Raw genomic sequence first — 16,468 nt, 5'->3', positions numbered from 1 at the left:
ATTCTAACATTCCCCTTCTATAATCTCTTTCAGGAATTACAACCTTACCTCCTGTAGGTCTTGGGATTTTCCTAGGAGGGCTTATAATGAAAAAGTATAAAATGGGCATCATTGCAGCGACCAAGTTTTCATTTATCATGTCATTTTTGTCCTATGCCATGGGCTTGTTACACTTTTTTGTTGGCTGTGATAACTACATGGTGGCAGGAATGACAGTGTCCTATGAAGGGTGAGTATAAAACAGAAAAAAAGATTGTGTTTTTCTCCATAGTTCTCAAAAAAATGTACTGTGGCATCAAGGCTAAAGGAGAAACATGCTTTTGCAATGCTTGAGAGAAAGTGAGCACTGCCACATGTCACTGGGGTAGTTTTGTTGGTCAGCCTGACAAAACCCAAGGCTGGTTAAAGATTAATTAGGAATTCCTTCATTAGCAATGCAGGTTGTTTTGCTGGGGGAGGGTGGGAATATTGCTGTGCAAGGTTTTCACTAGGAATGTAAAGGGTGGACCAGGGAATATGCTTAGGGAGCACTGGGATGAAAAAATGGCAAGCACATCAGTTTCATTTTCCTAGGAAGGAGAAGATGAGTGAAGACATATCTTTTTGTTCAATACACAGGGGATGTCTGAAAGCAAAAGATAATACTGCATTCTTCATATCCTTGATGAAAAGTTAGGCTAGGCTTTAACAGAGGAGTATTTTTTAACTACAGATACCAGGAGATTTGGTTTCTGCCACTGGTGCATTTTTACCAACTGATATATTGATAAGACTGCGATAACTCCTGCCAGCTCTAAATTCAGTTAGGGGTGAGCCCAAATGACCTCTCCCTCCTTTCTCTTTTCTGTCTACATCTGTGAAATCAGTAGCAAGGCTTAATTTGTTTTAAATTTCGCTATAATCTATCAATGGCTTTAATATCAGTGCAAGTAGGATGGAATCTCAAACAGACCAATAGAGATGCGGAAACTCAGTTGTAAAACATGTTCTGGGCGTGTGAGGTGGGGTTCAGAACAGCAACACTGTCACACAGAAGGGACTTCACTGACTCCAGCACTGAATTAAAAATGCCTTACACTTGTCTGAACTTAATTTCCAAGCAACCCCATTCCGTACCACAACAATTCCCTATTTTCGGAATGCAACTCTCACTGCAAGTGTGCCTCCAACGTGTGGGATCCTGTGTGTGGAGCCAATGGCATCACCTACGTCTCTGCATGTCTGGCTGGCTGTGGCACTTCTGTGGGACATGGAAAGAACACAGTAAGAGACCCTGCTTTGGTTCCCTACCAGCCTATTTTCCATGTACCATCAGGGATTTAGTAGGATAAAGCATTTCAGGAGAGCCAATGTTACTGGGGACTGGTCAGTAAGGGATTTTTGATTTCTGGCTACTAACAGCCCAGAAAAGAGAGATTTCTCTGAGTTATTGCACAATAGGCAAAAGGCCCTAGGTCCTTGTTCTAGATATTAACTTTTGTCTTCTGTAGGTAGAGCACAAAAGGGGGAAACACACAAATCAAATTGGTTTCATGTTGCCTGAAGGTTTTCCACAGGCTTTGCCTTTCACAAATGTCATTTTGGCTGCCCTGAGGCTTTACCTGACAATTGATGTACACTAAGATAGAGTAGTATCTTCCCTGCTAGTTATTAATGTTTAAATATGAAAAATGGGTTAAGGCAAGGCAGCTTGTTTCCTCCATGTGAGCCTTTGGGATGTCAGAAACTGCTTGTTTCTCTGGGTGACTGATTTTTGCTTGGCATGGAGATAATGCCCAGAGTTCCAGAGACAAAGCTCCAGTGCATGGATGTAAACCTTCATTGGGCTGTGCCTTTTGCATGTTTCCTGATCACTCCAGAATATAAATGGTCTGCAGCCATCTCTTTACTCTGTTTTCTCTCCTGCAGAATCCCCATTTCATGAGCAGTGTCCTACCAAACCTGTTTTGTGTCTTCCAGGTCTTCCATAACTGCAGATGTCTTGAAATCAGCAGTTCATGGACAGGAAACAATTCTGCCACCTTGGGGCAATGTCCAAAAAGTGATGATTGCTCGAGGAATTTCATTTATTACACAGTAATACAAGTCATAGGTGGATTTTTCTATGCCCTGGGAGCCACTCCTTCATACATATTGACGTTCAGGTGAGTACAGCTGGCTGCTGTCCAAAGGCTCTCTAGGGAGGCTTTCAAAGTCATGTTTGGTTCCTTATCTTAGAAAAAAAAGGAGTTTCTTGCTGATCAGGAGCTGCAGTGGTAAGACAAGGAGTAATGGGTTCAGACTGAAGAGAGAAAGTTTAGGTTAGAGGAAATTCCTCCCTGTGAGGGTGCTGAGGCCCTGGCCCAGAGAAGCTGTGGCTGCCGCTGGATCCCTGGAAATGTCCAAGCCGGGCTGGATGGGGCTTGGAGCAACCTGGGACAGAGAAAGGTGTCCCTGCCCATGGTTTTGGAACAAGACAATTCTTTAACATCCCTTCCAAACCAAACCATTTTGTGATTCTCTGGTTCTGTAATCAGGTTTTCCAGAACATGTCCTCTTTTCTGCTTGGATTTTGAAAGTGCCATGCAGTTGCCAGGATTTCTGGATGTGCAAGGAGATGGCAGAGGCTGGAGATAGAATGAATTCAAGGCCAGTGCCCATTTCTGATGCCTGCAGTGCAATTCCCCACAAAACAGATGAGCCAGGAGGCTTTGTGAGGTCCAAGATGTGTCCTTGCACAGAGGAATTCTGTTCAAGCACAGAAAGATGCTGCACTGACCCTTCTACCTGCAACTCTTTTGTCTTAGGGCAGTAGGATATTTCCCATGAAATATTCCATCAAGTAGGGAAATGTATGCCCAAGAGGGAAGGAAGTTGGAGAGCTCATTTCCAAAAGGTCAGGACGGATCTGGTTATGGCTTTAAAACTTCAATTCCTCAATTATGCATAGGGAATGGAATTACCAGGAGCTATTTGATGAAAATCAGTAGATTAATTTACCTTTTTCATACCACTGAACACACCTCAGCAGATGAAGGAAGCACTCTTCTTCCAAAGAACTCCAAAGTGCTTCTTCCATCAACAAGGATATTAAATTCAGGTTATTTAACAGCATTTAATAGGCATGTCTAAGCACTAAATAAGCCATCACTTCTTACTTATCCCTCTTTTTTGCAGATGTGTACAGCCAGAGCTCAAAGCTCTTGCAGTTGGTCTCTTCACACTGGTTATGAGAATGCTGGGTAAGAGAAACCATTGCAGGGTCCAGCCCCCCTGGTGCTGCTCTGGGAGCCTGTAACCAGCCCTAAGGGAATATAAATCTGATTTCTAAGAGGATGTCCTTTCCCGTGAAGCCCTGTCCTATTTTCTGCTGTCTCCTTGCAGCTGGGATCCCAGCACCAGTTTATTTTGGTGCAGCCATTGACAGGACCTGCCTGAAGTGGGGCAGCACCAGCTGTGGGAAGAGAGGGGCTTGCAGGCTCTACGACTCCAATGCAAACAGGTAAATTAGGGCAAAAAACACCTCCCTGTGGAAATGTGGTGGTGTTTGTGGGTTCCCAGGACTGAGGACAATCTGATTGTCTGATGACAATCTGATTGAAATTAAACTACTGATAAATTTGTGACAATATGAGGTACTCTAAATCCAAGCTTAAACTCTCACATGCACATGAGAAAGCAAAATAATAGCTGAAGAATTTTGGAGGGAACGAAGAAGTGGAAATTTATTTACTGAAAATCAAATCCTGACTAACATTGTTTATTTGCTTTATGTGGTGAAATGCTGCTTATGTGCTAAATACTAGAAAGAGAGGGAGGATAAAACAGACGCATGTACAGCAATGGACACAAAAGGAGGCACAGGAGAGATGAGAATCTTGACTCCATGTTTCAGAAGGCTGATTTATTATTTTATTATATTATATTATATTAAAAGGAAATTATATACTAAAACTACACTAAAGAACAGAAGAAAGGAGACATTAGAAGGCTTGAAAAGAATGAAAATAAAAAACCTGTGACAGACTCAGAGCCTCCACACAGTGGACCACGGTTGGTCAACAAGTGAAAACAATCCACCTGTGACCAGTCAAAGATGCACCTGTTGGTAAACCATCTCCAGACCACATTCCACAAGATAATTATTGTTTACATTTCTTTTCTGAGGCTTCTCAGGAGAAAAATCCTAGTGAAAGGATTTCGATAAAATATGTCAGTGACATGGAAAGGCATGCTCTGTTCTCTTACACTGAAGGGTGCGATCCAAAATCATGGTCAGATATTAACTCTGGGCTCAGCTTAGAGTCGGTCCAGAATTTCTGAAATTGAAAAATCTTGAGATCAAATGTTAAGCTCCCAATTTTTAGTCAGTTTTTATGTTGTAAAAAAGAAATTTAATATCCATGACAGAGATTTCTGGAATAATTGTGTATTTTTAATATACTTATATTAAAATTATTTATTATTTTATTTTAAAATTTTATTTATTATTTTATTTATTTAGTTATTTATATTTATTTAACATTTTATTGAAAATTTTTAATATACTTATATTAAAAATACACAATATTATACTTATACTAAAGTATATATTATATACTTTTATATATAGTACTTTATTATATATTTTATATATATACTTTTATTATAGTATTATATTTTTAGTATACTTATATTAACAATACCTCAGACCTTAGGGCTTCAAATAGGAAAGTTACCCAAATTTACCTTATTTGCAGGTAGTTTCCTCACACTGGCAATAAAGTTAACTCTGTGCATTGGCCACTTTTGAGGAAAAGTCCGTGGAGAATATTGTACTGAGTAGCTGGAGGTGTTGGGGAAACTCAAACACTATCAGTCTCCTGGGGGAATGCTCCATAGATTTTTCTCAATTTCACTCAAACCTTGGCTACTTCTGATGTGTTTTTTATTTTTAATTCCAATAGACCGCTGTGGTGGTGACCTTAATATATTTCTAGCCCTAAAGAGTCTAAAGGCTTAAAGTGATCCAAAAATCTTGGAAAAAAAAAAAAGGCAAGATGATGGAAGTTTCACTTGGAAATTATCTTCATAAGCAAAAAGAATATTACCAGTTCTTTAAGAGAAGTTTTTGCAAGTAAAATGTCCAGTTTTTGGTATCATTCACAAACAATGTGTTTTAATGTCTTCCCCTAAGCTTTTTTTTTTTTGGTATCTATGAGAGCCTTAAAAGCCATTAAAGTGATTTTCTTTAGTGTTTTTGAAAAATTCACCACCTGGCCTAATTTTCTGTGCTCTGTCCCACAGGTATGTCTACCTTGGTTTAGGAGCACTTTTAAGAGGTCCTTCCTTTTTGGTTGCAATAATTTTTTATACACTGATAAAGAAACACTTTCAAAATAAGAACTCCAGGCCTGTAGAGAATGGACAAGAAGATGCTGCTGTGAATAAAGAAGACAACTGCAAGATCAAAGAACGTTTGCCAGGTTCTTCTGATGCAGAGAATGAATCCTCTATTTAGAAAGAAATTTAGACATGTGAATCAGGTCAGCTTCTTTTAGAAACACCATTCAAAACGCTGTGAGTAACTAAAAAATAAATATGTACAGAAAGCAGAACTAATAAATAATAAATATGTACAGAAAGCATAACTAATATAAAAACTGCCAACAACAGCAATAAACACTAACAAACAAGAATGAAAGTGCCTGATGTGTACCTGATTACCAGTAATAACAGAATGAATTACACAACTGAAAAATTAAAACCTCCTTGGCAGTTCTGACAGAGCCAGTCTGGGGTTTTTTTGTGGGATCAAAGAACTGCCAAAACATCCACGTGCCAAAGGCTCACAAAAAGTGATCCTGACCCCTCCAGGGGATTAACACAGCAGAGACAAGCTCAAGGCTAGGACAGGCTTTCTGACTCCATCAAATTCAACCAAAATTCACGATAAGCCAAAGCATTTAAGCCAAACACCTCACCTAATTGCATCATTTCTCCTGGTTTTTATCTCAAAATGGGCAAAAGCAGTATTTTTCCAAGAAGCATTTTGTCTTACCTCAGCTGAAAATGTTACACCTGCTTAAAAATACACCCACGTTTTCATAAAGACAATGGGGCTTTTTTAAAGTCCTCGAGTCATGGAATTCTATTCAAAAATACTTTTTTTTTTTTTTTATTTATTTTTTAAAGAGATTCTGAAGCACAGGAAATACTCGTGGCTGGGTTGCGATGCCCTCAGTGTCCGGCAGAGGACACCCAAACGCCAGCGTTACTCCCCATTGCCATGGCAATTATCGATGTTTTATTATCAGCTTTGGTTTTCCCGGGAAAAATTCATCAGCAGCCAGAAAAAACACTCATCCCTGTTCCCACACACCTTAACATTCCCTCAGCTCGTACACCTCAGCTCATATACTCAAAGCTGCCTCTGTGTATTTGTTGGTTTGCCTTCACTGTGTTCGCCTCACTTGGAGCTTGACAACTTGTTATGACTTTAAATAAAAAGAAGAGCACTTGAGAACCATTTCACAACAGGAAGGTTGACACTTTAAAATAGATGCTCAAGGCTCAGTGGCAGATGTTTAATAGACATATTAGATATAAAAAAATATATATATGTGTTGAGCAAAATGCTGAATTGTTCTGAAATGTGTTGTCTGTCACGACAGTCACTTAGCAGTGATGTAGCAGCTGAAGGGAGAAAAATGGGACTTTTTTTCCAAATAAAGTGATATTTACTGAAGGTAGAGATTCTCCATCCATCAAAATTAGAGAAGTTCTTTATACTTCTTTAGCCTGGGGAAAATGAGGCTCGGGGAACCCTGTGGCTCTCTACCACTCCCTGCCAGGATCCAGGGGGGGTCAGGCTCTTCTCCCGGGTTATCAGCAAGAAGAGAGGGGAAAAGGCCTCAAGCTGGGCTAGGAGAGGCTCAGCTTGGCCATCAGGAATATTTTCTTCACAGAAATGCTTGGAATAGAGTGCCCAGAGAAGTGGTGGAGTCACCACTCCAGAAGAAACACACCAAAGGTGACATGCTGCAAACTGCAAAATAAATTTACATTGTTCAGTGCTTGCACAATGGGCAGGAGAAAAACATAGGAAAAGAAGAAAAGTCTTTTCCCATCTTGCTACTTTCTGTGCCTAAAGCAGGTGAGGGAATTATTTTTGTCTTTTTTATTAGTGCTCAGGAAAATAACTGTGCGGAATCTATCCCCCTTTTTAAGAAGTACCTGATGTTCAAAATCAATACAGAAATACTTTTTAGCAAAGCATGCTTTGCTTAAGATGTTTCCACTTTTTTTTTTTTTTTTGAGTATCTCCTCTTCAAGACAAAGCTGGAACACATTAAAAAAAAAAAAAACCAAATAAAAAATAAAGAAGTGTTCTTCCAAGTCTGTGTGCAGAGCTTTATGTCTGAACCAATGCAAGACATGAGAAAGGCTCATTCTGTTTTTATGTGGTGCATACCATCCCATGGATGCTGCCATAGGTTTATTCTGTAGTAGAGTCTACAGGCAATAAAATGCATCACAGACATATGACACAAAGACAAAAAATCTTTCAGTTTTATTTTGGTGACAAGGGCCTCTACTGATGCAAATCCAGCAGGTGTGAATAATTTCACATTGTTCAAACTGGGAGGTGTCATCTAAAGCAGTGTTAAATGTTATCACTATTCTTTTTTTGAATTTCAGAATTTATCAAATCGATTTTTGGCAAAATGCCCATCTGAAAAGCATTATATCTATATCTGTATCTATATCTACATCTAATCTATATCATCTATATCTATATCTATATCTATATCTATATATCTATATTATCTATCTTTATCTCTATAAATCCATATATCTATGTCTATATATCTAGATATATAGATATATATTAGATATAGATAGATTAGATATAGATATAGGTATCAATATAAATATAGATAGACATTATATAGATGATATAGATATCTCCAGTGCAGCAGAACAACAGAACTGACTTTAGTTTCAAAGAAACATATGCATTTTCCTTTCTAATAAAACTCTTGGGATTTGAGAGAAAACATAAATTTAATGCATCAGTGTGAAATATGAAAATATAAGGGGCAGCCTAGAGTTCTGTGCAGGCCCACCCTGAGTGGGATTAGGGTCACAGACTGACCAGGGATGGATTCTGTGTTCAACTCCCTTCAAGGATAAATGTCCTACATGCAGTCAGATCTCTCGAGTCTTTCAAAATGTCAAATTGTTTGCTGCATTCACCTGAAATCCTGGCAGTTATCAATTATTTTTAAAAGGTACCTGCAGTAAGAGCACTGATTTGTTTTCTTGGTGCTCCTTCTTGTGTATGCTTTCTGGAATTCCTTACTTACACTAAGTAGCTGCAAGTATTTACTTGCAAAAGCTCCTTAGTTTCCAATTATTCATACTATTCTTTTTTTTTTCCCCTTCTTGAAAACAGATTTTTGAAGGAGAATTCAATAGCTGACTCACTTCTGAATCATCATTAATTTCAGCCCACCAGTCTTTTTTTAATCCTCATTTTAATACACAGGATTTAAAGTTGTTTGTTGTTTTCCTTGACTTCAGGAATGCATTGAGTTGGTTAAAAAGAAGCATTATGGAGAGCAAGAAATGTTTTTGCCATCCAGGTCTCACAAATGCCCTCATTCCTGCCCTGTTTGACAAATCCTCCAGGGATATAAGAATTCAACAGCTACTTCTTAAGGTCACCCGAGCATTAGTAGGGCTGGAAAACCTCGTTTTGGGTCAGTTTTTTATCTCTATATTAATGACACTGATGGGATGCACTTAGCAGTCAATTTGAACTTGCAAAAAATGTCAATATTGGCATGGAAAGAAACAGCAGGCAATTTATTGAACAAATACACTCCTGTTGATCCTTAAAAGGTTTGGGAGGACTGAACATTTCAACAAATGTGGAACTGCAGAAAACTGATGTGGAAGAACGTACGTAAGGAGGTATGGATGGGCCAAAAATCAAAATCAAAATGTGTCACCTAAATTATTCTAAAAAGAGATGAAATGGTGAAAACAGTTATCAAAACAGTGCAGAGAGCACACGTGGGCAGTCTCTGCAAGACATCAGCTCTCAGGTGTTATTTTGAAAGCCAAATTAAGAGAGCAAGGAAAAAGGACTAGAAATACAAGAAACAGAACTGATTACAGCAATGAGACTAAATTAGCCCAAAGTTTGGTATTAACAATGAAAATCTGCAAATAATCCAGGCCAGCTGATTCAAAAAAAGAGAACCTCTGGGTAGGGACTGCAGGGTTGTTTGTGCTGGTGCTGGAGTGAGCTCCTGCACACTGCAGCTTGAAGGGAAAACCCTGGGAAGGAATTACTGCTCTGCTTGTGATCATTTCTTTCTAAATTGCTGCCACTTACCCTCTGCAGTGATCAGTATCAACTATTTGTGTTCCTTTCTGCTCCTCAGTTTTTATCTCAGAGGATGTCTTCTGGGATATATTAAAAAAAAAACAAAAAAAAAAAAACCACAGAAGTGGAAATCATGGTATTTCCACCAAACTTTCCATTTGTATCTTTAGGTCTGAGGTCTCCATCAACAGTATGGAGTCAGAGAAGAGAGAAAAACTGAGCTGGAAATAGCAATTATATATTACATAAACTTTTATATAGTACCTAAACAATTATATGCATGTATAAAAATTATAAAATATATAACAATCATAACAATATATAAATATAAACATAGATATAAAATTTATAATATATAATATTTTAACAAAGTATTTATACATATAATATTTTATAATATATTATAATAATATATAAATATATAACAATATAACAACATATAAATGTAAAGCAATTATATATTACATAACCATTTATATTTTACATAAGCAATTATATGTATATATAACAATCATAAAACATATAACAATTATAACAATATATAAACATTATATATATAATTTATAACATATAACATTAAAACAAAGTATTTACATAAATGAAAAAGTTTATAATATACAATATTATAGGAATATATAAATATATAACAATATTGCAATATATAAAATATATAACAATTATATGTTACATAAACATTTATATTTTATGTAAACAATTATATGTATATATAAAAATTATAAAACATATAAAATTATAACAATATATAAACATTTTATATATAATTTATATAATATTATAACAAAGTGTTTATATATAATAATTTATAATATATAAATATATAACAATATATAAATATATAACAATATATAAAATATATGAAAATTATATATTATGAAAGCATTTATATTTTACATAAGCAATTATATATATAAAAATTATAAAACATATAACATATATGTAATTTATAATATATAATATTATAAAAAAGTATTTGTATATAATTTGTATATTCTAATTTGTATATAATTTGTATATTCTAATATATAATATTATAACACTATATAAATATATAGAATATAAAAATAAATAAAATATATAAGAATTTTATATTACATAAGCATTTGAATTATCTGACATGAGCTTCAAAAATCAGGATGTTATGTGATTTATTAATAATTATTGATATTCTATAGTTCAACATTAAATATTATATTTCATATAATATAAAATGATATAATTATTATATTAATATTAAAATTATTTATTAAAATATTATTATTGTTATAAAATTTTATATATAACTATATATAATATGATACTCTTAGTCCTAGCTATAATATAATAATAGAAAAATATTTTATATTAAATATTATATTAATATTTATTCTAAGTGAGCTTTGCGCGTCTGAAAAATTGTACTATACATAGCTCATAAGTATTTTAGAAACATTATTTTATCTGAAGCTCCCACCCTTTCATTTCTTGACCAAAGAAGAACTTTGCCTGGAGAGATCAGTTCTGGAGCTGAAGTTTGCTTTGATTCCTTTAGCTTCCAATAACAGGAGTTATGAACACGCCTTTGCCTTTCCAGCACAGGGTTTGGTTTTTGTGCCATCACTTCCCAGGATGTGCAGCAGGTGGAGCTGGGCTCAGCAGGGCCAGCTCACCCAGCTCTGAGCACACCTTTGGCTGCAGTGTAAATCTCCTCATATATTCCTTTATAATTTTATGATCCAGCCATTTTTCCAACCAAAAGAAGGGCAGCAAATATGAGATTGGAACAGCCAGGGATTGGCAAACATTCCTTATCTTCAAGAAGGTTGGACCTGTTTGTGTGCTTGCTCTGAAATTAGTCCCCAAAAACACCCTGAAAATGAAAATTAAAATGTTTTGGGGGTGTCCTGATTTTTTTTAAGAAATATTTATTCAGTTAGCCTGGTACTAGATTTTTTCAGACTTCTGAGTACTAATGATTTTAAATTCAAAATCGTTATCCAAATTACCTAAAATAGGACACCTAAAAATGAAAACCTTCCTCTAAACTCATTATCATATTTTTAAGATGCAGATCCACCCTTATAGTCATTGATGGGAAAATTTTCTGTCTCCTAAATTCTTCTCTTCATTTGCAATTTTATTTGTGTGCTCATGTGTTGAACTCTGCAAAGGGGGTACCCTCATGAGCCATTCTCCAAATGAGATACTGAAATTATATTTGGCAAAATATTATATATTATATATATAAAATGTTATAGATATATGATATATATTATATGTAATATTAAATTTAATATCTAATATAGAAATATATAAATAAAACAATAATATATTATTATATATTATGAGATAATTATTATATTAATTATAATATATTTAAAAATATATTATAAAAATTATCATATCCATTATTATTAAATTATATATATCATATATATAATACATATATATGTAGCTAAAATATAAAATGTATTATATATCATATATATTACAATTACTTATAAATCTTCAGGCAATCATAACTTATTCATGATTATAATTATTAAATTATAATATTATTATAATTATATCTTATATATAATACATAATATAATGTATATAACTGTATCCTAAAATTAATATATAATTTTATAATATTTTTAAATCGTATACTAATATATAATTATTACACTTGTAATATATAAGAAATAATTATATTATAAATAAAAAAATCATATATAAGATAAAATAATTATGTATAATATAATTATATGTATATTATACATATTATATATAATATATTATATATATTATATTATTATAATACATAAAATTAAATCTATACTATAGTACACATGTGTAATAAAAGTATAAATAATAAAAGTATAAATAACAAAATATTAATATAGAAAATAGTATTATATTAATATATTATTAATATATACTATTATATACAATGTTACAGATATATTTTCTATAAACTATATATAATATATATTAGGACTATTATACTATATGTAATGAATATATTTATTTAAATTATATTCTCCTATTATATAATTATAATTATTACAATATCTATTATGAATATAAATTATTATTATATGGGTTACATTATTTTGTATATATAATTATTAAATATAGCATATGTTATACATAATATATTATTATTAATTGGGTATTTATTACTATAGTAATAACTATGATAAATAAAATATATAACATCTAATATAATCAGATATATTTTAATGTAATAATATTACATATAATATTATATATATGACATATAATTTTTAACATATAATACATAGATACTCTATATTATAACATATATTATTATATAGAATATATATAATGTATTATATATATTAAATAGGAATTTATTAGCTGATATTTTCATACATAATATTATAAAAATATAATAGTGTAATAATTATAGAATAACATTATATTTTGGATAGTTATACTAATTATATTAAAAATATATAAAATTTAATTCTAATATTGTAGTACTTTATTATACTCGTATAATATTGTACTATAAAATACAATAGGTATTATAGCGAATAAAATAGTATAACATATATAATAATATTATCTAACACATTATATAATAATATATACAATGTTATATCAACATTGTATATGATATGTAATATTTATATTATATTATATTATATTATATTATATATTATATATAATAATATAGTTATTACAATTATATTACACTATTATGTATTATTGTATGATTATTATAATAATCATTATATATGTTATAAGTGAAAAATAATTATTGTATTATTATGATATTATTACTTTATCGATAATAATGAATATTTAATAAGTATAATATATATTATATATTATAGAAGTATATATTATATAATAATTTTAATAACGATTTGAATATATAAATGTATATAATACAAATATATATTATATAATATTTATAGATAACATATTATATATCTCTATAATATTATACATGTATCATAATATCTTAATATAATATCTATATTTACTTATATTAATTAGAAATATATAACATTTATCTATTATATGATGATTATTTTATCATTATATATTTTATATTTATTTAGGTTTATTGTATTTATTATGGTACATATGCTATAAATATTATATATATTATTGTAGATATATAATAAAATATCATATATGTCTAGTTTAATCTTCTACTTGGCCATTATAATCTTGTGATTCATACCTCGTGAAGAATAACATTTTATATAATAATCTATTTATGTGTTATATTTAGGAGATGGTTTGTGACTCATGTACCTGTTACTTTAAGAAAAATGTTGAAGGAATCAATACAGAAAACCTGGCAGGACCTCTGAGCTATTTCAGATCATAATATTGTCATTATTATTATTATTCTAATTACTATAACCTGTTATTAGTAGAGGAATAATATCTCAAGTTTCATTGATCTTGTCAGCTAAGTCTGTGATGATGTGACCCATGTAATACTAATTTTAGAGTTAATAATATGGAACATCAGTGTTGCAGTGATAAGATTATATTAAAATAAATATGCATTTCAGTGAGATAGAGTCATTTATGGTTTTTGCAGATAACAAGAGCACTCATTTATTTGACAGCAATATTTCCTTCTGCGAAACGTGAAACTCTTCTGATTATTTCCTGCCTGCTGACTTCAGAGAAGGAAATGCTTCATTTTATAGAAACGCCTCATAGTGAGACACAGCTGAGGAGAGGAATTATTTAGGTTTGACAGTCACTGCCTCAGAATATCTCTGGTTTAAGATGCAGATCTATAATAAGAATTTCAGTAATACTTCCCAGGGTTTTTTTCCTGCAAAATGCATTTGTTTTTCTGAGCAAATCTCAAGGATTCCAACAGAATATTTTGTAAAGACCTGTATTTCTCCTGTAACAATATCTTATTAAAGGTCAATTACTCTTTATAAAGTTCAATTATAAATATATACAATATATTCAATTCAAATTCAATTCTATATATACAATTACTCATTAATTGACCCGTTGCTTTCTGATATTCTCAATCAAGACTTGCTTAGTTTTTCACTAAAAGTGGTAATCACATTACAGCATGTTTAGAACTCCTAACTAAAAAAAAACCCCAGCACTTAGTCCCATTGCAAAAAAATCCTCAGCTTGAACTGTGTTTAGGTACTTCAGAATAAATACATTAATTAAATAGAAATTAACCCTGGAAAAAGAGTTGTATTTTTCAGATCTTTATTAAGAGTTTCAGCTGGAAAAAACTTTCAGCATATTTCAAACTTGAGGAAGGCAAAATGGCAATATACTCCACAGTGAAAACTGGTAGACTAAATCTAATGTTACCTATGTTAGAAAAACATTTTGAATGCTTTAAATTTAAGTTGACAGCCTGAGGTATTTTCTGTTTATTCTACAACAACTAGTACTTTATTCCCAATTTATTTTAGTGCCAGGATAGACAGGAGTCGTTGATAATAGGGACACAAAATCCATAGGAGGGCTTGGTTTTTGTAGAGTACATGATCCTAATGCATATAGAAAACTGTGGGTTTAGGGATGCTGGGTTTTCTGGGTTTTTTCTTTTTTTTTCTTCTTTTTTTTTTTTGGTAAAGAGCTAAAAAACATCACAAAACCAGGTAGTCAGAGGTCATTCTGTCTGCTCAATTGTATATTTAAAAGCAAAGAAATGCCAGATAACTGAGCTGTCTCCTGTCTTGTGTAGTTATTCTGGCAGAAGGACTTTGAAAATGCCATTAAAGAGCTTTTTGATATCCTCAAGGAAGAGTTGGGTAAACACAAGGCTCATGCCCTTAAATCTCCCACAGTCTGATGAAAACTCACTGCCTTTTTTATTTGTTTATTTTGATTTCACTGGACTTACCATGATTTCTATATAAGGATCTCTAAACTGTATGTTTGTAGTCTCTATTTGAAAGCACGCCTGCCTTGGAAGAGTTGTAAATTTGCCTCCAAAATGGCTTTCTTGGTTAACAATTTCTCTTAGGAACTTGGAAAACAACAGGTTTTTCTTCTTTCCTGGAGGATTTTCCCAGTGATGGGGCTCAGGATGCCAGTTTTAATCACAGAGTCAGTAATGTGATTTTGCAATGAAACCAGAGCCTCAGGGCCCCCTCTGCCTCTCAGGCTGGCCTTTGGAGCAGGAGGAATTAGAAGGGAGAGTGTCTACTTCTTCTCTGGTGTGAGAAGCAAGGAGATAAAAAACTTTTGCAAAAATCCCACTTGGTTGATCACCTCTTTAATTTATTCATGTTCTGTACTAGCTGGTTGTTGAAATACAAGCTGTAACCTTGAAGAAACTTCTACTTTCTGAATGATGTTAATTCTTATTTGTTTGAAAAACCTCGCTTTACTAAGTTTCATCTGGGGTAAATGTCTAGGCATGAATCATCAGGCCTGACCAGAATTTCATTTGCAGTCTGACATCAATTATCAAAGCACCTTTGCTAAAACATGGGAAAATCAAGATGCTCCCATCAAAAAACACCCTATAATATTAAAAAAAAAAAAAAACAACCCAGTGTACAGAAATAAATACCCAAACAACATAAGTAAGGGGAAATGATGTTAGTATGAGTCACCTGACTGACTCTGTGTCTGGCGTAGATCAGGAGTGTTTCTAGAGCTGCCAGGGCATTTATTTAATGTTAAAATTCTCCTTACAGAAGGAGAATGACACACCATTATTTTCTCCGTGTACAGTTCCTGAGGTTTCTGGAACTTGGATTTTTCTTTAATAATTTCCAGACCTAGATGTACTACTGCTATCTTCTGTATTAGAGAAGTTTATTATCAGAATTTATAATCAGTTTATAATCAGAGCTGTAAATGGAAAAAACATGTGCTGCTCATTGTCTTTAAGCAATAGAATGCAATCAAATCCACCCCCAAAAGCCAGGATGTGAGGAGCTTCCTTTCAGTGAGTATCCAACCCTTTCCCCATCCCATCTGGGGCAGATGGTAGAAGAAAGGTCAGAAAATCATTTAATACAAACAATCTCTTTAGCCCTCTGATCTGCTCCTTTCTCAGCTAAAGTGTAGTAGATTCTCTTTATGTCCATTGTCTCTATTCCATATCCTAAGCAAGTTTAAAATTTGGAAAGAAATTTT

At 32.8% G+C, this 16,468-nt stretch overlaps 1 protein-coding gene across 4 annotated transcripts in view; it reads left to right on the top strand.

Annotated features, from left to right (window-relative positions):
* Positions 1-5,662, top strand: part of LOC129119378 (solute carrier organic anion transporter family member 1C1-like) — a 47,957-nt gene extending 42,295 nt beyond the window's left edge. For 3 of the 4 annotated variants that reach the window (XM_054631353.2, XM_077178104.1, XM_077178105.1), the window contains exons 11-16: positions 34-229; positions 1,101-1,263; positions 1,960-2,144; positions 3,157-3,221; positions 3,364-3,481; positions 5,266-5,662. In XM_054631353.2, the coding sequence (XP_054487328.2) occupies positions 34-229; positions 1,101-1,263; positions 1,960-2,144; positions 3,157-3,221; positions 3,364-3,481; positions 5,266-5,479 (941 nt within the window). In that variant the 3' untranslated portion in view covers positions 5,480-5,662. Of the gene's footprint in view, positions 1-33; positions 230-1,100; positions 1,264-1,959; positions 2,145-3,156; positions 3,222-3,363; positions 3,482-3,916; positions 4,088-5,265 lie in introns of all 4 variants that reach the window. The other variant, XR_013182244.1, reaches the window with a different exon arrangement.
* Positions 5,663-16,468: the final 10,806 nt, after the last annotated feature.

The sequence above is a fragment of the Agelaius phoeniceus genome, chromosome 5 (assembly GCF_051311805.1).
Source record: "Agelaius phoeniceus isolate bAgePho1 chromosome 5, bAgePho1.hap1, whole genome shotgun sequence".
Taxonomy (NCBI): Eukaryota; Metazoa; Chordata; class Aves; order Passeriformes; family Icteridae; genus Agelaius; species Agelaius phoeniceus.
Note: the sequence above shows the minus strand (reverse complement) of the source record. Positions and strands in the feature narration are given on the sequence as shown.